The 27,164-nt window shown below is 45.9% G+C and overlaps 1 protein-coding gene across 1 annotated transcript in view; it reads right to left on the reverse strand.

The window, feature by feature from the left end:
* The window catches only part of FCHO2 (FCH and mu domain containing endocytic adaptor 2), a 230,609-nt gene that overhangs the window by 142,184 nt on the left and 61,261 nt on the right, over window positions 1-27,164 (reverse strand). Inside the window, exon 6 of the mRNA XM_077817076.1 lies at window positions 17,814-17,918. Within this exon, the coding sequence (XP_077673202.1) occupies window positions 17,814-17,918 (105 nt within the window). The remainder of the gene's footprint in view (window positions 1-17,813; window positions 17,919-27,164) is intronic.

Genomic DNA, 27,164 nt, shown 5'->3' on the forward strand with positions numbered 1-27,164 from the left:
GGCAAGCCTGGGAGGGAGGGAGGAGAAGCAGAGCGGTGGCGCACTCGTGGGAGGAGGCGGAGATGAGCTGGGGCGGGGAGGCCGCTGCAAGTAAGGGCGGGGGCATAGAGGAACCGCTTGCAGTAACACGAATTCGGATATAACGAGGCAAAGCAGCCCCACTCCCCGGAGCACTGCTTTGCCGCGTTATATCCGAATTCGCGTTATATCGGACCGCATTATATGGGGGTAGAGGTGTATATGCTGACAACTCACAGATCTACCTCTCTGATCCACAGCTGTTTCCTGTCCAAATTAAAACCTCGGCTTGCCTCTCCAACAACTTCTTGTGGATATCTAGTCAACAGCTCAAGCTCGATACAGCTAAAACAGATCTTTTAATCTCATCCCCCCCCAAACCCAGATTGCTATGTCCTCTCTTGATCACTGTGACAACACCATTATCCTGTCTGTCACTCAGACCTGTAACCGAGGCATCATCTTCAATTTGGGCCTCTCTCTAGGTCTTCACATGCAAGCTATATCTGAATCTTGCTCGTTCTTTCTGCATAACATCTCTAAAATACCGTCTTTCCTATCCAGACAGCGTCTAGGCTCTCATCTTGAGTCTCGATTATTACCACATCCTTCTCTCTGACTTTGACAATGCAATCTTGCCCTATTCATATCCATTCAGAATCCTACTGCAAAGATCATCTTCCTAGTCCGTTGCTTTGATCATGCCACCTCTTTCCTATCATTCTTCTATTGACTCCCTCTTCATCATCACATTGAACAAATTACAAGTCTTCAATTTTATAGCCCTTCATGGCCTACTCCCACTCAATCTATCTACCTCTCATTCACTACTGAGTTGTTGACTCTCACCTGATTAACAAAAAATAAATGTATGATTTAGCAGACTTTTTCTACTCTTATTTAAGAAATAAACAGGTCCACTAAACTTTCACAGACATCTTGTCAAAATGTGTAAGTGATGAACATGTGGAAATTCAATGTAATAAAAAGTTTTCCAAATTCCTGTTTTAATAATCCAAGGAAGAACATTTACTAGTTAATATTTAGACATTTTGCTTTTATATTCAAGTTGCTTCTTAGATCTTTTAAGCTAGTATTAAATAAGAACGGAACTGGCTTATTATCTAAAACTTTGTGCTTCCATATTACTGTTGTCATATTGGTTGGTATTCATAAAAAGATAGTTACAAACAGTGCACTCAAATTATGCTTAAATGCAATTTAAAGTGCGAGTTTATGGGTTTTTTCCCCCTATTTTCTAAAATTACACATATCCCTTCCCGTAAGCTTTCAAAAAGTGTTGTGAAAAGAAAAGTTACTTGCCCAGAACTGTATTCTGTTCATACAAAGTCACTACTGAATTTCTGAACCAGTATTTAACACCTGTAGCCTTTTGAAGAGCTCAGGATTCCAAGATATTTAACTTCCTCACTGATTGACATACAAGTACTTCACTGGAGATGCATAACTGTTTTTGACACCCTCAATTGTCTGTTCCTTTTCAGCAATTTAATAAAGATAAAGTGACATCACCAAAAATGAACATATAATCCCAAACCTAGCAGGGAAGGTAACTAGATCAGTGTGAACCTATTAGAGAGAGAGAGAGAGAGAGAGACTTTCACAGAACATTTGGTAAGTAAAATTTCCATATACAGGGAAATAGGTTTAAACAGATCTGCAATCATTCAAACTAAAAAAAACAAAGAAGCATTTACCTCAATTATTAAAAAATGCTAAAGTTAGGCCTGTGTAGGAACTTATTACAAGCCTCTCTTCTTACCTTCTAACCTTGTGAAAAAGTTACCCCCTCGAACTGAAATTGTTCATACTTGTACTTAGCCTACACTTGCTTTTTTTTGTTTTGTTTTTTGTTAAGAATGTTTTGCAACATTTACATTTAATTTTTTCTGAGTTATCTCAATTAATGGAAATAGCAACTATGCAAATGCAACTTTCTATTTTCATTAGAAGTGTGTACCAATTGCATAATATATATCTGGCTATCTATATACATCTTTATATAGAGTATCACTCCAAAATCCAGTCTATTACTTCAACTTATCAATTGGATATGAAGCATATGTTTGTTTGTTTTTTAAACACCCTTAACAATAAAGTTAGTTCTAAATCATATTTCTTCAAACACACCAACAGCATCTGCACTCATTGAGGAGTAAGTTATAATTTAACCAATTTGAAAGAGCAAAAAACCCTGGTGTCCGGTGTGTTTGTGTATGGTTTTTTTGTTTTTTAAACCACCACAATCTAGCCTCTCAAATTCGCAAGTCATAATCTATCTCAAAACACACTTCACACACACATCTGGAGTCCGGAAGACATTTGTCCTCAGATCAGATTGGCAGTGACCTTGGAGATTTTTCACCTTCCTCTTCAGCATGTGGGTGCAGGTTATTTGCTGGCATTATCTGGATATATTTCACTTAATCATTTTCCTGCCATTACATAGGCCTTGACTGCCAGTGCACCTCAGTCCCTTCTATTCTCTGCCTGTGGCATGTAATTGTATAGTCTCCTAGCGGCTGTAATATTTAGGCCTAATTTCAGTTGTTAGGTTAGCGTGTGGGTGCAGGGTAGCGCTGGTGGGCTGTGAAATATACAGGTCAGACTATTTGGTGGCTCCTTAAACTATATTACTAGGACTTAGAATAGTAATCAGTGGTTCACAATCAAGCTGGAAGGGCACATGGAATGAGTCCCGCAGGGATTGGTCTGGCACGGGTTCTGTTCAATATCTTCATCAGTGATTTAGATAATGTCATAGAGAGTACACTTATTAAGTTTGTGGATGATACCAAGCTGGTAGGTGTTGCAAGTGCTTTGAAGGATAGGATTAAAATTCAAAATTATCTGGACAAACTGGAGAAATGGTCTGAAGTAAACAGGATGAAACTCAATAAAGACAAATGCAAAGTACTCCACTTAGGAAGGAACAAGCAAGTGCACACATACAAAATAGGAAGTGAGTCCCTAGGAAGGAGTACAGTAGAACCTCAAAGTTACAAACAGCTCAGGAATGGAGATCGTTTGTAACTCTGAACAAAAATTATGTTTCTTTCAAAAGTTTACAACCGAGCAATGACTTAATATAGCTTTGAAAACTTTACTACACAGAAGAAAAATGCTGCTTTACTTTTTTTCAGTAGTTTATGTTTAATACTGTACTATACTGTTTTTTTTTTTGTTTTTTTTTTGTCTCTGCTGCTGCCTGATTGTGTACTTCCAATTCCAAATGAGGTGTGTGGTTGACCAGTTAATTCATAACTCCAGTGTTGATAACTCTGAGGTTCTGCTGTACTGTGGAAAGGCATCTGGAGGTTATAGTGGATCACAAGCTAAATACGAGTCAACAGTGTAACACTGTTGCAAAAAAACAAACAAGCATTATTCTGAGATGTATCAGCAGGTATGTTGTAAGAGCAGAACACAAGAAGCAACTCTTCCACTCTACTCCATGCTGATAGGGCCTCAGCTAGTGTGTTGTGTCCAATTCTCAACACATTTCAGGAAAGAAGATGACAAACTGGAGAACGTCCAGAGGAGATTAACAAAAATGACTAAAGGGCTAGAAAACATGACCTATGAGGAAAGATGGAAAAAATTGGATTTGTTTAGTCTGGAGAAGAGAAGACTGAGGAGGTACATAAAAGGTTGTAACAAGGAGGAGGGTGAAAAATTGTTCTCCTTAACCGTTGAGTATAGGACAAGAATTAAGAAAACATCTAGAGTAAGGATCTGTGTATATAAATTTGTATTATTTTAGTTAAATTGGTGCAAAGCACTGTGTGGATGCTTATTTCAGTTAATTATTTCATTTTAAGAGTGACTTGTTTCAGTTTAGCCTAAACCTGTTCCAAATCAACTTAAGGAAACTGCTAAACCAAAATATACTTGGTTTAAAACAGAAAGAAGAGCTTGTCTACATTTAAAAGTTTTCTACTTTAACCCTGCTGGCATAATTAAAGTGGCAACCACCACTTTACTGCGTATGCAGTTATACAAGTATAAAGGTATTTATTCTGGTACAGCTTATTTTGATTCCCAAACCAAAATAAAGTATATTGGTATATCTCCATCTACATTGGGGGAAAAGAGATCCTGAGAGTGAAAGAGAGAGAGAGAGAGAGAATGCTTTCCCAAATCTGGCATTGGTTCTAGCAGCCAAGTCCAGTACGTAATGGTTAGAAATATCACTGGACTACTCTACACAGAAGTTATTGCAATTTCAGAAACAGGAACAGGATGTTGCTTGAACTGTAGTAAAGCCTTGGTGGACAGTGGGGGTAGTATCTCTAACAGCTGGTAGCACAATGTGATACACTCAACAATCCATTAAGACGGTCTGAGATTAAATGTCTTGGCCTTTAGAGTGACCATCTATCACCAAAAACGTGCATGGGGGTAGTCTGAAAGATTTAGTCCTGTCCTTGAAGTAGCATAGAGCATGATATCTCCAGGGTGTGCAGTTTCTTTTCCCTGTGTGTGGAATGTGATTTAGGGAAGAATACAGGTAAGCTGATTACTTGAATTAAGTGAAATTCAGATACCGCTTCAGGAATGAACTTTGGATGAGGTCTCATAACCACTATGTCCACTGTATATAGAAATTCAACCCTGAGCACCTGAAACTTACTCTCCTGGCTGAGGTGATGGCCACCAGAAAGACTATTTTAGGGGTCAGATAGCAAACAGGGCATTCCGTGAGGGCTCAGAAGAGAGCTCTATTAGCTTCAGAAGAACAATGTTGAGGTCTCATGTTGGGGTAGGCGCTGTTCCCAGTGAATAAGTGTACAATAATCACACCCCTAAGGAACTTCAATATTGTCACATAGGAGACTATCAAAAGCAACAGTATTAGAGGGCAATATGCTTATATCATCATCAGATGACCCTTCATCTAACTGAAGGAGAGTCCAGATTGTTTCAATTGCAATTAAGTAATCCAGAATCTTCAGTATTAAGGCCTGGTCAAGCACTAGACTGTGTTGGGTTGCCCACATGGAAAATCTCTTGCATTTAAAGGAATGGATCTTCCTCATGGATGGTATTCTGCTTTGTGCCAAGATTTCCTGAACATGTGAAGAGCAATCTTTCCACACCTCCAGCCAACATTCAGGTCATCAGTTGTAGAGATGCTGGGTCTGGATGAAAAATTTGTTCTTGGTTCTGTGACAACAGATCTGGGCTTTCTGGAAGTCTGATTGGACCTATGCTGATATGTGCAGCAAGTCCATCAGCCAGAACTGTCTCATCCAGTAGGGAGTTATGTAAAAAGTCATCCTTGGTCAGTACCAGAGCCAGGATGTCAGTGTTGTTGGGGAAAGAAGAGGATTCTGTGGGTGGGGTGGGTGGGGAAGCTGGAGCATCTCCTGGGCCAGTTTTGCTAGCTTGCCCATTTGCTCTTCCAGTTTTAGTGTGAGGGCCCTGGACACTAATTCAGAGAGGGCCTGGGATATCCTCCTCCTCATGGAGATATGTGATGGGACTCAACTCATGGACAGGTGGGATGGTGGGCCCCAATATGCTCAATAGGGCTCTGGTGGTAGATCATACAGGCATTGGCCAGGTTGTGGATGGACCAGCCACTACCAATCTTGTAGGGGGCTCTTTGGATATCCCCTAAGGCGCTTCAGTTTCCCTGAAGAGGGATTTCTGTTGGAGTCAGGAGAGGAGTAGCTTAGAGAAGGGCCGAAGAACTCCTCTGGGAATCGTTGTACCATCAAACACAGTTCTGGGTGAAGATGATGCCAGTGCCCAAGTTGGTGCTAACATCGGTGCTGGGAGAAAAAGTGAGAGTGGATCCTGAATAGCAAACTTTGGTGTCTGGAGTGGTTCTTTGACCAGTGCAGGTGTCAGCATGAGAAGGGCTCTCGGTATTGATGTTGGCACCAGGGCCAAAGCTTCTCTGGCTTTCTTTGCTGTCAGTGCCCTGCTACCATCTTCGGAACTGGAAGGCCTGGAAGATCCTCCTTCTGAGGCAAACATAATGTTTACTTGGAGCTGCAGTCACAAAACATTAAGGGGCTCTTTGTCCCACAGTCAGTGCAGAAGGTCTGCACTGATGTCTTCAATATCAAGGAGGTATCTGCCAGTAATGGGGATCCCAGTACTGGTGTTTACTTAGCCAATTTCTTCTCCCTGCTGGAACCAGAAGTAAGCCTGTTAGCTGGGGCACTAATGACGAAAGGCTCTAAGGTTCCAGTTGGGACCATGTTTATTCCAAATGGGTCTGATGCCACTTTCATGGATTGCTCCAAGAAGTGCAGTTTGAGCCTTATATCCCTTGACTTCGAAGTGCAGGATAAGGAGAAGCAGACGTAGCATGTATCAGGGACATGAGCTTCCCTGAGGCAGAAGAGACACCTGCTATACCCATCACACAAAGGCAGAAGTAAAACCCAAGCACTTAGAGTCTGGTATTTTTCATGGTTGTGTAACTTTGCCCTGCTTTATAGGGAGTGGGGGAGTATGTACAGGGGGCTCTCCCCTGTCACCTCTTTTATTTTCCCCCCAGAACATCCAAATACAATGAAAAATTTACAAATTAAACTAACAAGAAGAGCATTTCTTCACAGACAAGTCTGAAGCTTAGACAAAAGTGTGAGCTGATTGGATGCAGTCCAGCATCTGTCTCACAGCCACTGGCAATAAGAAGAAACATAAAAGGTCATCATTTCTCCATCTTTTATGTCCTCGTGCGGGATTACAAGGAGGCAAAGGGCACAAGAGTGGTCCTGACAGACATGGCAAAAGACATGACATGGCAAAAGATTCCAAGCTTGTGCACACAAGGGACATGCACGTTGACTACCTGAAGTAGTATTTTTAATGCAATACATCCCTCATAAAACCAATGACTAAGAGGAGAATATCACCTTCTTGGAAAGCCAACACTATAGCCAAATGAATGATAGGAAGATGTTTAATTTGCATGGAGGTAAAGTTAATAGAATACTGTGCGTGGATATTTGACTTAACATCACACTTCAAAATGTCTTCATCTAAATTTATATTATCTTCTGATAGAAATATGTTATCTGATATTTCAGACAGATGACTCTAACTTCTCTGAAGCCATGCCAACAAAGATTTCAGGAATGGAATCAAAGATATGCCCTGGCTTTGAGTTACCAAATGTGACACAAAACACCAAGGCCGATGAAATCAGCTGTTACAGTCTCTAATGTGTTTGGGAACTGTATGTTTCAGCTAACCCAAAGTTATCAAGACTTTGGAACTTAGTTTTCTCATGCTTGATCAGAACTTGCGATTCTAGATAGACTGAAGGAAAAGCATATATCAAGTGCTTCTCTAACTATGGCTCTGTTTCTTATGCAGAACTGATATGGGGAGGTTACTTACCTGTAACGGGAGGGTCTTTGAGATGGGTAGTTCCTATCTGTATGCCACTGTGGGTTATGTGCATGCACCATGCCCCAGGAGCTTTTCAAAATAGTAGTGTCCGTTGGTGCGCGCATGCGTCCTTGTACGCCCCATGGTTTCACCTGAGGTGATAAAGGGTGGGGTGGACCGACTGCATCTTCAGTTTCTTTTCCACCACAGATCTACCACATCCACAGCAGAAGGCAAGGAGCGGGGGTTGGAATACAGACAGGGACCACACACCATGAAGAACCTCCAGTTATAGGTAAGTAAAAAATAGTTACTCACCTTTTCATAACTGTTGTTCTTTGAGAGGTGTTGCTCATGTCCATTCCAATTAGGTGTGCGTGCGCTGCATGCACAGTAGTCGTAAAGATTTTCCCTTAGCTGTGGAGCCCCCAGGAGTGGCACCTCCATGGTGGTGAATATAGGACCCTGCTGACCCAGCACCTCCTCAGTTCCTTCTTGCCAGCTACTCAGACAGCGGGGAAGGCAGGTGGGTTTGAAATGGATATGAGCAACACATCTCGAAGAACAGTTACGAGAAGGTGAGTAACTGTTTTTCTTCTTTGAGTGGTTGCTCATATAGATACCAATTAGGTGACTCCCAAGCCCTACCCAGGAGGTGGGGTTGGAGTTATGGAATCGCTGACTGGAGCACTGCTCTGCCGAATGCTGCATCATCTCTGGCGTGTTGGGCGATGGCATAATGAGAGGTGAACGTCTGCACCAAAGATCACATTGCCACCCAGCAGATCTCTTGTATCGGTACTTGGACCAAGAACGCCGCCGAGGAAGCCTGTGTCCTTGTGGAATGTGCCATAAGTGCACGAGCTAGAAATTTGGCTAGCTCATAACACGTCCGGATGCAGGATGTGATCCACGATGAGATTCTCTGATGAGACTGGGAGACCTTTCATCCCGCCCACCACCGCCACAAAGAGCTAGTTCGACTAACAGAATGGCTTTGTGAGCTCCATGTAAAAGGCCAGCACTCGTCGAACGTCCAGTGAGTGGAGCCTCTGCTCTTGGCAGCTTGCGTGAGGTTTAGGGTAGAATACCAGTAGAAAAATGTCTTGGTTGGTGTGGAATTGGGACACCACCTTTGGAAGGAAGGCCAGGTGAGATCTGAGTTGTACCTTGTCCTTATAGAAAACGTATGGGTAAAGGGTCTGATGTGAGGGCCTTTAACTCAGATACCCTGCTAGCAGAGGTAATGGTGACTAGAAAGACTACCTTCCACAACAGGTAGAGGACCGAGCAAGTCGCCAGTGGTTCAAACGGGGGCCCCCATTAGCCTGGAGAAGACCAGGTTAAGGTCCCATGCCGGGACCAGTTGTCTAATTTGTGGGCATAGATGTTCCAGACCCTTGAAGAAATGGGCGACCATGGGGTTGGCAAAGACGGAACACGCAGCTGCTCCTGGGTGGAAGGCCGAAATGGCTGCAAGATGCACCTTGATGGATGACACTGCCAGGCCTTGCTGTTTCAAGTGTAGCAGGCACTCCAGGATGAAAGGTATGGGTGCCTGAAGTGGGGGTGTGCAGTCTTGAGCACACCAGAATGTGAACCTTTTCCACTTTGCCAAGTATGTAGCCCTAGTAGAGGGTTTCCTGCTGCCAAATAAGACCTCCCTCACTGGTTCCGAGCATAGGAGCTCCATGGGGTTTAGCCATGAAGCTTCCAGGCCATGAGACGGACGTACTGTAGGTCGGGGTGTTGAAGGCAACCGGGGTCTTGGGTCATCAGGTGCAGTAGGAGTGGCAGCATAATCAGGGCGTCTAACGACAGCTCCAGGAGCGTAGTGTACCAGTACTGGTGAGGCCATGCCGGTGCCACCAGTATCACTGCTGCCCTGTACCTGCTGGTCTTGAGCAGGACCTTGTGTACGAGTGGGAATGGCAGGAACATGTTCAGCCGATGTCCTAAGAGAGCAGGAACGCATCCACAAGTGAGCCCGGGCTGTGTTTTTGGAAAGAACAGAATTGCAGGCACTTTGTTGCTTTGTGTGGTGACCAGATCGACCTGGGGAGGTCCCCACCTCTGGAAGATGTTGTGTATGATAGTCGGGCGGATGGACCACTTGTGGTTGCAGAAGGCTCTGCTGAGGTAGTCCGCTAGCTCGTTCTGTGCCCCCTAGGAGACAGGACTCTTCCAGGTGAATGGAGTGGGCTATGCAGAACTCCCATAACTGAAGGGCTTCCCGATAAAGGGGAGAGGAATGAGCTCCAGCCTGCCTGTTGATATAAAACATGGCAGTGGTGTTGTCCATCACAGCTGCCATGCACTGTCCATGCAACTGGGCCTTAAAGGTTTGGCAAATTAGTTGGATCACCCTCAGCTCCTTGATATTGATACGGAGTGAGATCTCGTCCTGAGACCAAAGGCCTTGGGTCTGGATGTCTCCCCGGTGCGTGCCCCATCCTAATGCAGACACGTCTGATACTGGGGACAAGGAGGGCTGGGGGCTGTTGAATGGGACTTCCTCGCATACTGATCAAGGGTCGAGCCACCGTCAGAAGGACTCAAGGACTTGTGGTGGAACAGTGACCCTGGACAGTAGACCAACGCAAGCCATGCTTGGAGGGGTCTGAGCCTCATTCCGGCACATCGGACTATGTATGTGCATGCTGTCACGTGGCCAAGGAGACTCAGGCATACCCTAGCTGTCGTGGTCGGGTATGGCCTGAGGCCTTGTACGATGTCTGCCATTGCTTGAAAGTGGGCCTCTGATAGGAACGCTCCGGCCTGGACCGAGTCCAACACCGCACCACTAAATTCTATTCTTTGGGTCAGTAACAAATTTGACTTGTTCCCACTGAGAAGGAGACCCAGGCTCTTGAAGGTGGATCTGACGAAGCTGACCTGAGACTCCACCTGTTCCCTGGAATGCCCCCTGCAGCAGTCAGTTGTTGAGGTAGGGATATACCTGCACCTGTCTCCGTCAGAGTAAGGCTGTTATGACTGACATGCACTTGGTGAACACTCGGGGGGATGTCGACAGGCTGAAGGGGAGGACCGTGAACTGATAATGGTTGTGGTCGACCACAAACTGGAGAAATTGTCTGTCTGCAGGCTGTTTAGGTATGTGAAAGTACCCATCTTTCCAGTCAAGAGTGACGTAGTAGTCTCTTGGATCCAGAGAAGGGATAATCGCACTCAGGGAAACGATCTGGAACTTCTATTTTTCCATGAACTTGTTGAGTCCTCGCAGCTATAGAATGGGTCTGAGACCCCCCTTGGCTTTGGGAATTAGAAAATACTGGGAATAGAATCCATTGCCCCTATGGCGAGGAGCGTCTGCACCTCCTGCATAAGGAGTTGCTTGTGAGAAGGGTCCCTGAAGAAGGAGGTTGGGAGAGAGGGGAGGGAGCAGAATTGGAGAAAGTATCCCACTTCTCCCGTGCGAAGAACCCAGCGGTCCAATGTTATTTGGAACCAAGCACGGTAGACGTGGGATAGGCAATACATGAAACAGGGAGAAGGATCCAGTGTCATGGCGGGTGTGCCGTCCTCAGGCGCACCTTCGAACGGCCTACTTTGAGCCCGACGATGGTTTAGTCAGGCCCTAGCCCTGCCCAGGCGGAGGATGGGAAGGCTTGCGCCTCTCATTTCTGCCCTCCTTCTAGAGAAATCCTGCCTCAGTTGAGGAGGATACGGGCATTGTTGAGGTTGCAGCCTGAAGTGTTTGCGTTGAGTTGCTGTGCGTGCATACCCAACGACTTCATCGTAGCCTGGGAATCTTTTAGGCTGTGCAGCCTGGAGTGCGTTTGCTTCACGAACAGGCCTGCCCCATTGAATGGCAGGTCCTGCAAAGTTTGCTGCACTTCCAGCGGTAAGCTGGATGCCTGCAGCCATAAACTCCTCCTCATAGCTATCCCTGAGAAAAGGGTGCTGGTGGCAGAGTCCACAGCATCCAGAGAGACCTGCAAAGAAGTCTGTGCCACTGCTTTCCTTCCTCTACTATTGCCGCAAACTCTATCCTTGAGTCCAGCAGCACCAACTCCTTGAACTTCAGCATGGACTCCCATGAGTTGAAGTTATACTTACTGAGGATAGCTTGCTAGTTAACTATCCTTAGTTGCAGTCCCCTGGTCAAATAGACCTTCTGTCAGAAAAGGTCCATTTTTTTCAACTCCTTGGACTTCGGAGTCAGTCCCTGATGGCCCCGTCTCTCCTTCTTGTTTACTAAGATCACTACAAATGAGCAGGACTGAGGGTGCATGAAAAGATACTTGTACATTTTAGAGGGTACGAAGTACTTCTGCTCAACCCACTTGGCAGTAGGAGGAATGGAAGCAGGGGTCTGCCACAGAGGCTTAACATTGCTCTGAATGGTCTTTATAAGGGGCAGAGCGACGCTTGATGGCCCCTCCAGTGCCAAAATGTCCACCACAAGGTCCTCAGGGACCACAGGGACCACTTCCTCTGCCTGCAATCCCATGTTGCTGGCAATCCTGCGCAGCAGGTCTTGGTGGGCCCTGCTGTCCATGAGGGGCAGACCCGAGGCCGAAACCCCTGCCACTGCCTCATTCGGGGACAAGGATGACGAGGCCAGAGGGGATGCAGGTCCCTCCTGCCCCTCTGATTCCCTAGTGTCAACCTGTTCAGCACCATGGTCCTCAGTGCTGACAGTCATCCCGGTGCCAGTTGCAGGGTTGGGCGCCAAGTTGGGTGGGTTGCTGTGTGCGGACCTCATCTCGGAGCCCCAAGGCGTAGGTTGGCCCCTAAGACCCTGAGAGACCATCGACTGTGAGCCCCTGGAAAGGGAGACCTGGGCCTGGTGGTAAGCCCAGGGGGTCCAAAACGGCCACTGGCCTGGAGGCTGCAACTGGGGCTGCCGGGGCACCATATCCGTGTCCTGTCGATGTCAGCATCTGTCCGACCAGTGCCGGCTATGCCGTGAGTAGTAGGAATCGGCGTCCAAGTCCAACAATCTATACTATGACCTTGAGGACCACAGTGACACCGATAGATACTGCATGGGGTAGTGGTGCCGAGGAGGCCGCACAGGTGACCGGTGCTGCTCTGCCGGTGATCGGTGCCGCTCTGCCGTCGTCACCGGCAAAGGTGAGCACCGTGCTGATGGTGCCGGGGAACCTCATCTGGAGGTTGGTGCCGGCAAACAGTGCAGCAACAGGGGTGTCCTGAAGCGGTGCTGCACTTGTGAGGGTGACTGCCTCATCATGGCAGGCTTTCTTCTGGACGGTGCTGCTTGTTGCAGCACCTGAGGTCTGTCTCTGCCTGCCGGGGGCTGAGGTGCCATCATGGCAATCAGATCCCTCATGGCTTCAAAAGTGTCTGAGGTGGAAGGTAGTTCTAACTCCTCCACCTGGCACTCTCTCACAGGAGAGTCAATAGGCTCCGGACTCAACGGTCCCCTTAGAGGGGTCAAAGTCAATGGCATTGTCTCCAGCAATTTTGGCACTAAGTGCACCTGTGTAGAATGCACTGCTGTCGTGCGTGCTGGCTGGCACCACTGTCTTCGGCACAGGGGAACAGCCCGTCGGTCTTCCTGTGCCACTTATATGGCACTGGGGTGTGAGAGTGGTGCCGGCTTGTCTCCATAGTCTGCCGTGCCGGGGAACACTGGTGCAGAGGGTCTCTTTGGTCTGAGTCCTTCCTCATCCTGTTGGCCCGAGGCCAGATGAGGACAAAGAACTGCCTCAGGAGCTGCTTCAGATAGAAGTCCCGCTCCTTTTTCATCCTTGGGCAGAACACCTTACAAATTCTGAACCTTTCTATTTGGTGCGCCTCCCCCAGACACTTCAGACACAAGTCGTGGGGGTCGCCTGTTGGCACAGGCTTATTGCAAGTGCCACGGGACTTAAACCTATGGGACAGAGACATGCCCCAGAACTCAGGGGAAGAATATGGGATGGGGAAACCCCACTCCCACTAACCTAATACTACTAACTAATAACTACAACTATTAACTACAAAACTACGATCAAACTACTATACAAAGCTAAGTGAAGCACTTGCTAAGCAAGCGACCGCAGTTCCAGCGACCATCTCTGGTGCTAAGAAGGACCTGAGGAGGCACTGGGTCAGCAGGCTCCTATATTCACCACCATGGAGGAGCCACTCCAGCAGGCTCCACAGCTGACCCGACAGGTGCTGCTAAGGGAAAAACTTTCCGATGACTGTGCATGCGGTGTGAGCACCTAATTGGAATCAATATGAACAATCACTTGAAGAACCTCCCCTTCTTGAAGTGATGGTCCCTACTGTATTCCACTGAGGGTGAGTCAGCTAGGAGGAGGGTGAGAGGAAGTTGACAGACCCCTGGAATAGAGGACTGCCACATCGAACAAGGCATCTGTTGCAGAATCATGCAACTAGGGCATAATGAGAGAAGCAGGTATGTACATATAAACACGTGGCAGCCTTACATATGTCCGCAAGGGGCACGTCATGCAGTTGATGCTTGCGCTCTCATGGAGTGCTCCCATACCCCATCTGGTGGGGTCTGCCCTAATAATTGATAGCAGAGGGTAATGCACCCTGAGACCCACTTCAAGATTCTCTGGGCAGAGATGGCCTGCCCTTTAATTCTTTCCGCTATGGCAACAAATAGTCTAGGGGACCTCCTGAAAGGCTTCGTCCTTTATAGGTAAAAGGCCAGGGCCCTACGGACATCAAGGGAGCAAAACCACTGTTCCTCATTTGAGGTGTATAGTTTGAGAAAGAAAGTTGGCAAATATATGGGTTGGTTGAGGTGGAAGCAGGAAACCACTTTTGGTAGAAATTTGAGATGCAAGCGCAGCAAAACTTTGTCCTTACAAAACATGGTGAAAGGGGGGTTTGTCATCATGGCCCCTAGTTCACCAATCCTTCTTGCACAGGTGATCATAACCAGGAAAGCGAACTTAATGGAAAGAAGAGAAAGGGAGCAGCAGGCCACGGGTTCAAAGGGAGAGTTCATTAATGAGTAAGCACTAAGTTGAGGTCCCACTGAGGAGCAATAGGCTGAATGGACAGGTATTTACGTGTGAAGACAGGGGGTGCTGCGCTGAGGACTGCACCAGCAGACCAGGCAGACCAGATCTGTTGACCTTCGAGTATTTCTGTTGAGGTTCATAGGCTCGCTGGTGGTAGAACTGGAGAATTCTACAGTGTTGTATAGGTGGTGCGCGATAAAACTTTTATTTTGGTGCTGGCATATATATGCCTAGGGACTGCAGGATGGCTCTAGAGTTTTTCAGTGCATGTAAGGAATCATCTGTTTTCTAACTGAAGAGGTGTGATTCATAAAAGGGAGGTCCTCAGTTGTGCTCTGTATTCTCTAGGAAAGCCTGAGGAATGTAACCAGGATTCCCTCCTCATGATGATCCAGTTGTTTTTTCTGGAAAGTTTGGAAAGTGTGTCACCAAGGACGAGAAAACAGCAGGAGCTCTGACTCAGACCATGTGGCGGTGAGAAGCAATTGAAGACGCAGTCAGTCCACCCTGCCCTTGACTGCCTTGGGTAAAACCATGAGGCCATACAAGGGCGCATGCGCGGACCAACGGACACTACTGTTTTGGAAAGCTCTGGCTCTAGACGCATGGTGCATAACCCTCAGTGGACTATAAAAGAGACCATCACTTGAAGAACTTCTGATTCAATTATATTAGCAAATAAGTCTTCGTACTCAAGAGGAAGAAATTTAACCATTCTGTCTTTGAGTTCAATGCTAATCTAGATATGTAATTAAAATGCTTTCCTGTCACTAGAGGAAAACAGAGTACCTGCAGTTATTTCACAATATCCTCCACTTACAAGGAACTTTCCATTTCAGAATCACCAGTAACAACTAGAATGACCCAACCAGGATGTTCTTTCATAAGTGAATTTTCTCCAACTCAGATTTGACACTCTAAAACTTGAGAGAAGGGGACTGAATTGTTGTAGGAGAACTCAGGAAGTAAGAGTTTGACAACTAAAATACAACAATATTATTTTTGGCTATGTATTCATCCTAGCAAGTAAACCTTAAAGAAATTGTTAGGGTGGACTGTTATTCTTCTCACTCTACTACTTTGCATTACTGCCCTAGATATTTTTCTGTAATGCGAAACACTTAAAAACAACACTATCGAAAAGGAACAACTGTTCAAAAACTTAAAACAGGAAAAAATGATGAAGCATGTACTGATTTTGGGGAGTCAAAACCAAGATCGCTGCTCAGTCCCTTCTCCCCTTTACCTAACTGCTATAGAATCATAGAATATCAGGGTTGGAAGGGACCTCAGGAGGTTATCTAGTCCAACCTTCTGCTCAAAGCACAACCAATCCCCAACTAATTCATCCCAGCCAGAGCTTTGTCAAGCCTGAACTTAAAAACTTCTAAGGAAGTAGATTCCACCACCTCCCTAGGTAACACATTCCAGTGTTTCACCACCCTCCTAGTGAAAAAGTTTTTCCTAATATCCAACCTAAATCTCCCCCACTGCAACTTGAGACCATTACTCCTTGTCCTGTCATCCGCTACCACTGAGAATAGTCTAAATCCATCCTCTTTGGAACCACCTTTCAGGTAGTTGAAAGCAGCTATCAAATCCCCCCTCATTCTTCTCTTCTGTAGACTAAACAATCCCAGTTCCCTCAGCCTCTCCTCATAAGTCATGTGTTCCAGACCCCTAATCATTTTTGTTGCCCTCCGCTGGACTCTCTCCAATTTTTCCACATCCTTCTTGTAGTGTGGGGCCCAAAACTGGACACAGTACTCCAGATGAGGCCTCACCAATGTCAAATAGAGGGGAACGATCACGTCCCTCGATCTCCTGGCAATGCCCCTACTTATGCATCCCAAAATGCCATTGGCCTTCTTGGCAACAAGGGCACACTGTTGACTCATATCCAGCTTCTTGTCCACTGTAATCCCTAGGTCCTTTTCTGCAGAACTGATGCCTAGCCATTCGGTCCCTAGTCTGTAGCGGTGCATTGGATTCTTCTGTCCTAAGTGCAGGACTCTGCACTTGTCCTTGTTGAATCTCATCAGATTTATTTTGGCCCAATCCTCCAATTTGTCTAGGTCCCTCTGTATCCTATCCCTACGCTCCAGCATATCTACCACTCCTCCCAGTTTAGCGTCATCTGCAAACTTGCTGAGGGTGCAATCCACACCATCCTCCAGATCATTAATGAAGATATTGAACAAAACCGGCCCAAGGACCGATCCTTAGGGCACTCCGCTTGATACTGGCTGCCAACTAGACATGGAGCCATTGATCACTACCCGTTGAGCCTGACAATCTAGCCAACTTTCTACCCACCTTATAGTGCATTCATCCAGCCCATACTACTTTAACTTGCTGACAAGAATACTGTGGGAGACAGTGTCAAAAACTTTGCTGAAGTCAAGGAACAACATGTCCACTGCTTTCCCTTCATCCACAGAACCAGTTATCTCGTCACAGAAGGCAATTAGATGAGTCAGGCATGACTTGCCCTTGGTGAATCCATGCTGACTGTTCCTGATCACGTTCCTCTCATCTAAGTGCTTCAGAATTGATTCCTTGAGGACCTGCTCCATGATTTTTCCAGGGACTGAGGTGAGGCTGACTGGCCTGTAGTTCCCAGGATCCTCCTCCTTCCCTTTTTTAAAGATGGGCACTACATTAGCCTTTTTCCAGTCGTCCGGGACTTCCCCGGATCGCCATGAGTTTTCAAAGATAATGGACAATGGCTCCGCAATCACATCCGCCAACTCCTTTAGCACTCTCTGATGCAACGCATCCAGCTCCATGGACTTGTGCACATCCAGCTTTTCTAAATAGTCCCGAACCACTTCTTTCTCCACAGAGGGCTGGTCACCTCCTCCCCATGCTGTGCTGCCCAGTGCAGTAGTCTGGGAGCTGACCTGGCAGAATCCCTATTTATGGCCTATCATCCTCCCACCTAACCCCAACAAATCTTTAAGTCACTCCAATGCTCATTCCTTCTAGCAAAAAAATAAAAAGAGTCTAGGCTACTCTCCATAAGGCTTCCCCTCCTGGACCCTAAGACTTTGCCTACTACATATTGCCTTTTGAACTCCAATACAGGAACTCCCTTCTGGATCAAATTTCCAGCTACAGCAGTCACCTGATTTCCTACAAGTACATGCAAACACATCTACCTTTCCCCCCAAAAGATCACTTTCTCTTCCCCATACTCACCCTCAAAAATCCTACAACACCCATGCCTACACTTCTCAATTCAGGAATCTCACTGGTGGAAACAGAAGCCAGTCATCCTAAATTTATCTTGTGTGCCCCAAATTACTTTTAAAAATATGCAACTCTCATTAACTTCAAATAGACCTACTTCACAATGATTCTATAATGTATTACTCTTCAAATTCTTTGTCCCTTTGGGGCCATCTAAAATAAAACTTGACTGGATGCAAATAATCCAACACTTACCTGTGCAGTTTCTGTCATTTTCTTTTCAAAGTCAGATTTAGCTGCAGCATACTTTTCTACATACAGTTTATAGGTATCTGTAGCTTTCTTTGATTTTATTGCTGCCTGTAAAGAACAGATGACACAAAAACTATTAGAATACAATTATATTTTTCAATAAATTTATTCCGACCTAAGGCAATTTATATTTATTATTATTGAAAAGATGAAGATGGGGATGATTTATACCAAAATGTCCAACAGGGCAGGAGGCAGAAAATAGTAAAATGTGTTTTATTAAAATTCCACAGAATGGTAATTTAAGCACTTATAAGAAATGATCGTATTTTTATTCAAACCCCATACTGTACATGAAATACATAATTGGAAGTGCCAGATTTCAGGGTGCACCTGATCTTGGGGAAATGTCATAAAAGGTAAAGATAACTACAAGTCTTATACGAAAAGCAGATAACTAGAAAATGGTGAGTAGCAGTGCCAGGAGGGAGAAAAAGCAGCAGAATACATGTTTCTGGTTACCGATTATTCTGGGGAAGGAACAAGAAAGAGGAAAGAAAGTACATACTATAGGCCTTTTTAGATTCCCCTATTGGAACTAGCTATTCCATACATTGTTTGTTAAAGTATTTTAAGAATTTTGTACATTGCTAAGGAGTAACTGATTAGCTCATTTTAGAAATCACAAATAAATGTTTAACTGAAGAATAAGGAAAAGGTGCAGGAAAAAATGCAGGTTCAGAAAACAGAGCAAATAAGATGCAAGAGTTTCAAAGCATAGAATCATAGAATATCAGGGTTGGAAGGAACCTCAGGAGGTCATCTAGTCCAACCCCCTGCTCAAAGCAGGACCAACCCCCAACTAAATCATCCCAGCCAGAGCTTTGTCAAGCCTGACCTTAAAAACCTCTAAGGAAGAAGATTCCACCACCTCCCTAGGTAACACATTCCAGTGCTTCACCACCCTCCTAGTGAAAAAGTTTTTCCTAATATCCAATCTAAACCTCCCCCACTGCAACTTGAGACCACTACTCCTTGTTCTGTCATCTGCTACCCCTGAGAAAAGTCTAGGTCTATCCTCTTTGGAACCCCCTTTCAGGTAGTTGAAAGCAGCTATCAAATCCCCCCCTCATTCTTCTCTTTCTCAGACTAAATAATCCCAGTTCCCTCAGCCTCTCCTCGTAAATCATGTGCTCCAACCCCCTAATCATTTTTGTTGCCCTCCGCTGGACTCTCTCTAATTTTTCCACATCCTCCTTGCAGTGTGGGGCCCAAAACTGGACACAGTACTCCAGATGAGGCCTCACCAATGTCGAATAGAGAGGAATGACCATGTCCCTCACTCTGCTGGCAATGCTCCTACTTATACAGCCCAAAATGCCATTGGCCTTCTTGGCAACAAGGGCACACTGTTGACTCATATCCAGCTTCTTGTCCACTGTAACCCCTAGGTCCTTTTCTGCAGAATGCTGCCTAGCCACTCAGTCCCTAGTCTTTAGCAGTGTATGGGATTCTTCCACCCTAAGTGCAGGACTCTGCACTTGTCCTTGTTGAATCTCATCAGATTTATTTTGGCCCAATCCTCCAATTTGTCTAGGTCCCTCTGTATCCTATCCCTATGCTTCAGCGTATCTACCACTACTCCCAGTTTAGTGTCATCTGCAAACTTGCTGAGGCTGCAGTCCACGCCATCCTCCAGATCATTAATGAAGATATTGAACAAAACCGGCCCAAGGACCGACCCTTGGGGCACTCCGCTTGATACCGGCTGCCAACTAGACACGGAGCCATTGATCGCTACCCGTTGAGCCCAATGATCTAGCCAGCTTTCTATCCACCTTATAATGCATTCATCCAGCCCATACTTCTTTAACTTGCTGGCAAGAATACTGTGGGAGACCATATCAAAAGCTTTGCTAAAGTCAAGGAATAATACATCCACTGCTTTCCTTTCATCCACAGAGCCAGTTATCGCATCATAGAAGGCAATTAGGTTAGTCAGGCGTGACTTGCCCTTGGCGAATCCATGGTGACTGTTCCTGATCACTTTCCTATCCTCAAAGTGCTTCAGAATTGATTCCTTGAGGACCTACTCCAGGATTTTTCCAGGGACTGAGGTGAGGCTGACTGAGGTGAGGCTGACTTTCTGGGTCCTTCTCCTTCCCTTTTTTAAAGATAGGCACTACATTAGCCTTTTTCCAGTCATCCGGGACATTTTTTAAAAACTGTTGGAAGACTCAAGAGGCAAACAAATGGAATGATCTAGTTTTCAAAAAGTGAAAGAAGAAACGGGAAAAATAAAGAAAATAGAAAGTCCAGAAAAGGAATTCAAACTTGTGCTGGATTCTGTGTCATTGGAAATTTTAAAATCAAGATTGGATGTTTGTCTAAAAAAAAGATGCTCTAGTTCAGGGATGGGCAAACTTTTTGGCCCAAGGGCCACATCTGGGTGGGGAAATTGTATGCAGGGCCGTGAATGTAGGGCTGAGGTAGGGATGCGGGGTGTGTGTGTGGGGGGGGGGGTGCAGGAAGGGGGTCAGGGCAGGGCGTTGGGGAGCGTGCCTTAGCCCCACTGAGCCATGGGGCTCACAATCCCATGGGCCGAACTGAAAGCCCTGATGGGCTGGATCCGGCCTGCGGGCCGTAGTTTGTCCTCCCCGCTCTAGTTCAAACAGGCATTAATTCAGGGAAGTCCTGTGGCCTGTGTTATACAGGAGGCCAGACTAGATGATCAAAATGGCCCATTCTGAACCCCAAATCTAAGATAATTTCATTATTTGAAACCACAAGATTTTTTTTTCCTTTTTGTAGGTATTACTAATCTTAAAATATATATTGGTATGGCAGTGCCTCTGTATTAAGTTGGGTTCAGTTTTTCATGCAAAGTAGGGATTTGACCTTTTTAGTACAAAGAACCCTGTCTCAAAATTTACAGCAGATAATCTGTAAGGGAAGACTGAATTTTCTGAAGGCTTTGTACTTTTACCAATTTTAAGTTAGAATTAGTGAAAAACAGAACTTAATGTTTTTTCTTGAGTGCCTCAGCTTTTTTGCAGCCTTTTGTTAAAAAACAGGTGAATTCTCCTTAAACTTTCTGTATATTTAGAACTCAAAAAACTAGTGCAGAATCCTTAATTACAACCCACCATGTTTAGACATACAAAGTTAATTACTGTTGTGTATTTGTTCTTATAATTACAATTGGCTCTTCACAAAATAACCACTACTCCCCACAACTCTCGATCAGACTGAAGCGACCCACTGAAATTAATCATGTTCTCTGCAAAGATGGCAACTGTCATAAATATAAAGGGAAGGGTAAACACCATTAAATCCCTTCTGGACAGAGGAAAAACCCTTTCACCTGTAAAGGGTTAAGAAGCTAGGATAACCTCGCTGGCACCTGACCAAAATGACCAATGAGGAGACAAGCTACTTTCAAAGCTGGAAGGGGGGGAAACAAAGGTTCTCTCTGTCTGTGTGTTGCTTTTGCTGGGACCAGAGCAGGAATGCAGGTCAGAACTCCTGTAAAGGGCTAATAAGCAATCTAGTTAGATCTGCGTTAGATTCTGTTTTGTTTAAATGGCTGATAAAATAAGTTGTGCTGAATGGAATGTATATTCCTGTTTTTCTGTCTTTTTGTAACTTAAGGTTTTGCCTAGAGGAATTCTCTATGTTTTGAATTGGATTACCCTGTAAGGTATTTACCATCCTGATTTTACAGAGGTGATTCTTTTACTTTTTCTTCAATTAAAATTCTTCTTTTAAGAACCTGATTGATTTTTCATTGTTCTTAAGATCCAAGGGTTTGGGTCTGTGTTCACCTATGCAAATTGGTGAGGATTTTTATCAAGTCTTCCCTAGGAAAGGGGGTGTAGGGTTTGGGAGGATTGTGGGGGGAAAGACGTTTCCAAGCGGGCTCTTTCCCTGTTATATATTTGTTAGATGCTTGGTGGTGGGAGCAGTAAAGTCCAAGGACAAAAGGTAAAATAGTTTGTCCCTTGCGGAGTTTTTAACCTCAGCTGGTAAAAATAAGCTTAAGGGGTTTTTCATGCAGGTCCCCACATCTGTACCTTAGAGTTCAGAGTGGGGAAGAAACCTTGACAGCAACTATTTCACTAAAGACTTGAAATATGAAATAACACTATCCCTGTAAAAAATGGCCATCACCTGTCATCATAAGAACATACAAATGGCCCTATGGGTCAGAGCAAAGGTCCATCTAGCCCAGTATCCTGTCTTTCGACAGTGGCCAGTACCAGGTGCCCCAGAGGGAATAAAAAGAACAGGCAATCATTAAGTAATCCATCCCCTGTCGCTCATTCCCAGGTTCTGGCAAACAGAGGCTAGGGACACTATTCCTGCCCATCCTGGCTAACAGCCATTGATGGATCTATCCTCCATGAATTTATCTAGTTCTTTTTTGACCTGTTATGGTCTTGGCCTTCACAACATCCTCTGGCAAGGAGTTCCACAGGTTGACTGTGCGTTGTGTGAAGAAATACTTCCTTTTATTTGTTTGCTACCTATTAATTTCATTTGGTGGCCCCTAGTTCTTGTTTTATGAGAAATAATAAACAACACTTCCTTAACTACTTTCTCTACACCAGTCATGATTTTATACACATCAATCATATCTCCCCTTAGCCATCTCTTTTCCAAGCTGAAAAGTCCCAGTCTTATTAATCTCGTCTCATAAGGAAGACATTCTATACCCCTGATTTTTGTTGCCCTTTTCTGAACCTTTTCCAATTCCAAGATAACTTTTTTGCGATGAGCTGACCACATCTGCACACAGTATTCAAGATGTGGGAGTACCATGGATTTATATAGAGGCAACATGATATTTTCTGTCCTATTATCTATCCCTTTCTTAATTATTCCTAGCTTTCTGCTTGCTTTTTTGACTGCTGCTGCACATCGAGTGGATGTTTTCAGAGAACTATCCTCAATGACTGCAAGATCTTTTTCTTGAGTGGTAACAGCTAATTTAGACCCCATCATTTCATATGTATAGTTGGGATTTTGCTTTCCAATCTGCATTACTTTGCATTTAACAACATTAAATTTCATCTGCCATTTTGTCGCCCAGTCACCCAGTTTTGAGAGATCCTTTTGTAGCTCTCTGCGGTCTGCCTGGGTCTTAACTATCTTTAGTAATTTTGTATCTGCAAATTTTGCCACCTCACTGTTTACCCCCTTTTCCAGATCATTTATGAATATGTTGAATAGGACTGGTCCCAAATAGACCCCTGGGGACACCACTATTTACCTACCTCCATTCTGAAAACTGACCATTTATACCTACCCTTTGTTTCCTATCTTTTAACCAATTACCAATTCATGAGAGCACCTTCCCTCTTATCCTGTGGCACCTTACCTTGCTTAAGAGCCTTTGGTGAGGGACCTAGTCAAAGGCTTTCTGAAAATCTAAGTACACTATATCAATTGGATCACCCTTGTTCACATGCTTTTTGACCCCCTCAAAGAATTCTAGTAGATTGGTGAGGCATGAGCTCCCTTTACTAAAATCATGTTGACTCTTCCTCAACAAATTATGTTCATCTATGTGTCTGACAATATTGTTCTTTATTATATTTTCAACAAGTTTGCAGTGTACTGAAGTCAGGCTTAGAGGCCTATAATAGCTGGGATCAGCTCTGGAGCCCATTTTAAAAATTTGTGTCACATTAGCTATCCTCCAGGCATCTGGTACAGAAGTTGATCTAAATGATAGGTTACAGACTACAGTTAGTAGTTCTTCAATTTCACATTTGAGTTCCTTCAGAACTCTTGAGCGAACACTATCTGGTCCTGGTTACTTATTGCTGTTTAATTTATAAATTTGTTCCAAAACCACCTCTAATGATACCTCAATCTGGGACAGTTCCTCAGATCTGTCAACTAAAAAGAATGGCTCAGGTTTGGGAATCTCCCTCACATCCTCAGCTGTGAAGACCAATGCAAAGAATTCATTTAGTTTCTCTGCAATGGCCTTATCAGCCTTGAGTGCTCCTTTAGCACCTCGATCATCCAGTGGCCCTACTGGTTGTTTAGCAGGCTTCCTGCTTCTGAAATACTTAGCCAAAAACCCCAAAAATAATCGCAGGGTTTTTTTTAAACTATTCCTCAAATTATTTTTTGGCCTTCCTAATTGTTTTTTTACACTTCATTTGCCAGTGTTTATTGTCCTTTCTATTTGCCTCACTAGGATTTAACTTCCACTTTTTAAAGGATGCCTTTTTGCCTCTCACTGCTTCTTTTACTTTCTTGTTTAGCCACAGTGGCTCTTTTTTGGTTCTCTTATTATGTTTTTCAATTTGGGGTATACATTTAAGTTGAGCCTCTATTATGGTGTTTAAAAAAAGTTTCCACGCAGCTTGCAGAGATTTCACTTTTGTCATTGTACCCTTTAATATCTGTTTAACTAACCTCTTCATTTTTGTGTAGTTCCCCCTTTTTGAAATTAAATGTTTCAGTATTGGGCTGCTGTGGTGTTTTTCCTGCCACGAGGATATTAAATTTAATTATATTATGGTCACAATTACCAAGTGGTCCAGCTTTATTCACCTCTTGGACCAGATCCTGTGTTCCACTTAGGACTAAATAAAGAATTGCCTCTCCTCTGGTGAGTTCCAAGACCAGCTGCTCCAAGAAGCAGTCATATAAGGTGTCAAGAAAAAAATGGTTACTTACCTTCTCGTAACTGTTGTTCTTCGAGATGTGTTGTTCACGTCCATTCCACATTAGGTGTGCACGCATCGCGTGCATGAGCATTGGAAACTTTTCCCCTTAGCGGCTCCCATCGGGGCTCCGAGTGGCACCACTGCGCCATGCATATATACCCTGCCGCCCGACCCCCTCCGGTTCCTTCTTGCCGGCGACTCCAACAGAGGGGTAGGAGGGTGGGTAGTGGAATGGACGTGAACAACACATCTTGAAGAACAACAGTTACAAGAAGGTAAATAACCGCTTTTTCTTCTTTGAGTGCTTGTTCAAGTCCATTCCACATTAGGTGAATCACAAGCTTACCTCTGGAGGAGGGTAGGAGTCACAGAACAACTGATTGGAAGACCGCTCTGCCAACTGCTGCATCCTCTCTGGCCTGCTGGTTGACCGCGTAGTGGGATGTGAAGGCGTGCACTGAGGACCAGGTGGCTGCTCTGCAGATCTCCTGGATCGGGACCTGTGCCAGGAAAGCCGTGGAAGTCGCTTGCGCCCTGGTTGAGTGGGCCGTGACCGCCGGGGCCGGAACACCTGTGAGCTCATAGCATGCCTGGATGCAGCTTGTAATCCAAGACGAGATTTGCTGCGCCGACACCAGGAGGCCTTTCATCCTCTCGGCTACAGCCACGAACAGCTGCGCAGATTTACGAAAGGGCTTGGTCCGCTCCAAATAGAACGCCAGCGCTCGACGGACATCCAGGGTGTGTAGGCTGCGGTGACTCGGGTCCGTATGGGGTTTTGGAAAAAACACCAGCAGACAAATGTCCTGGCCCAAATGGAATTGCGAGACCACCTTAGGGAGGAACTTTGGGTGTGGTTGGAGCTGCACCTTACCCTTTTGAAACACTGTATATGGTGGCTCAGAAGCGAGAGCCCTCAGCTCAGACACCCTTCTAGCCGAGGTAATGGCCACCAGAAATGCCACCTTCCAGGAAAGGTGGAGGAGGGAGCTGGTAGCAAGGTGCTCAAACGAGGGTCCCATGAGCTTAGAGAGGACCAAGTTAAGGTTTCAAGGAGGGACTGGGGGGCGTGAGTACAGAAACATTCTCTCCAATCCTTTAAGGAACCTTCCCACCACTCGGTGGAAAAACACCGAGCCCCCCCCACCCCGAATGGAAGGCGGAGATGGCCGCCAGGTGCACTCTGACTGAGGATGGGGCCAGCCCCAACTGCTTGAGGTGCAGGAGGTACTCGAGGATGGCTTGCACTGGGGCCTGGCACGGCCGCACTTGTCGGTTCTCACAACAACACAAGAACCTTTTCCACTTGGCCCTGGTAGAGGGCTTCCTACTGCCAAGCAGAATCTGCTGCACAGGAAGGGAGCACTGGCTCTCCAAGGTGTTTAGCCACAGAGCTTCCATGCCATCAGGTGTAGTGATTGCAGGTCGGGGTGGAGAAGCTGCCCGCCGTCCTGCATGATGAGGTCCCGGTGTCGGGGAAGGACTACCAGGGCCTCCACCGACAGCTCTAGGAGCGTTGTGTACCAGTGCTGGCGGGGCCACGCTGGGGCGATGAGGACCACCGCCGCCCTGTCCCTGCGTACCTTGAGCAGGACCTTGTGTACCAAAGGGAGCAGGGGAAAGGCATACATGAAGTCCCCTTCCCACGGGATCGCAAACGCGTCGGGGACTGATTTCAGGGCCTCAGCCCCAGCTGAGCAGAACCACAGGCACTGGGTGTTGACCCTGGTGGCACACGTCTACCCGGGGAAACCCCCACCTGTGGAAGAGCGAAAGCACGACGTCCACTCTGAGCGTCCACTCGTGCATGCAATACGACCTGCTGAGGTAGTCCGCCAGCTTGTTTCGCACCTCCACGAGATATGACGCCTCGAGGTGAATGGCGTGGGCTATACAGAAGTCCTAGAGGAGGAGAGCCTCGTGACAGAGCGACGAGGAAAGAGCTCCGCCCTGCTTGTTTATATAAAACATGGCAGTAGTGTTGTCTGTCAGAACTGTCACGCTGTGACCACTCAGAGTGGCTGGAAAGGTCTGGCACGCTAGACGAACCGCCCTGAACTCCTTCACATTGATATGGAGTGACACCTCTGCTCCAGACTACAAGCCCTGAGTCCTGAGGTCCCCCAGGTGAGCCTCCCATCCGTGGTCTGACACATCCTTCACCAGCGTCAGGTCCAGTTGTGGGGCGGCAAAGGGGATGCCTACACAAACCACAGGCTGGGACTGCCACCACAGCAGGGAGTCCAGCATGTCCCTTGGGGCTGTCACTACCAAGTCCAGGGGATCCCTGCCTGGGTGGTACACCTGAGCGAGCCAAGCCTGCCGAGTCCTGAGTCTCAGTCTGGCATGCCTGACCACATGCGTGCATGCTGCCATGTGGCCCAGCAGCCACAGGCAGCACCTGGCCATTGGAAACTGGCATAGGGAGGCCACCGCTTGCTGGATAGCCCGGAATCGGAATTCTGGAAGGGTTGCCCTGGCCTGCACCGCGTCCAGGACTGCCCCTATGAATTCTACTCTCTGAGTGGGCACGAGCGTGGACTTGGGGACGTTGACCAGGAGCCCAAGCTTGTGGAACAATCTCAGGGCTACCTCCACCTGGCCCCGCACTTCCGCTTCAGATCAACCCGCCAGGAGCCAGTCGTCGAGGTACGGGTAAATCCGGATC

Source organism: Eretmochelys imbricata, chromosome 5 (genome assembly GCF_965152235.1).
Source record: "Eretmochelys imbricata isolate rEreImb1 chromosome 5, rEreImb1.hap1, whole genome shotgun sequence".
Classification (NCBI taxonomy): domain Eukaryota; kingdom Metazoa; phylum Chordata; order Testudines; family Cheloniidae; genus Eretmochelys; species Eretmochelys imbricata.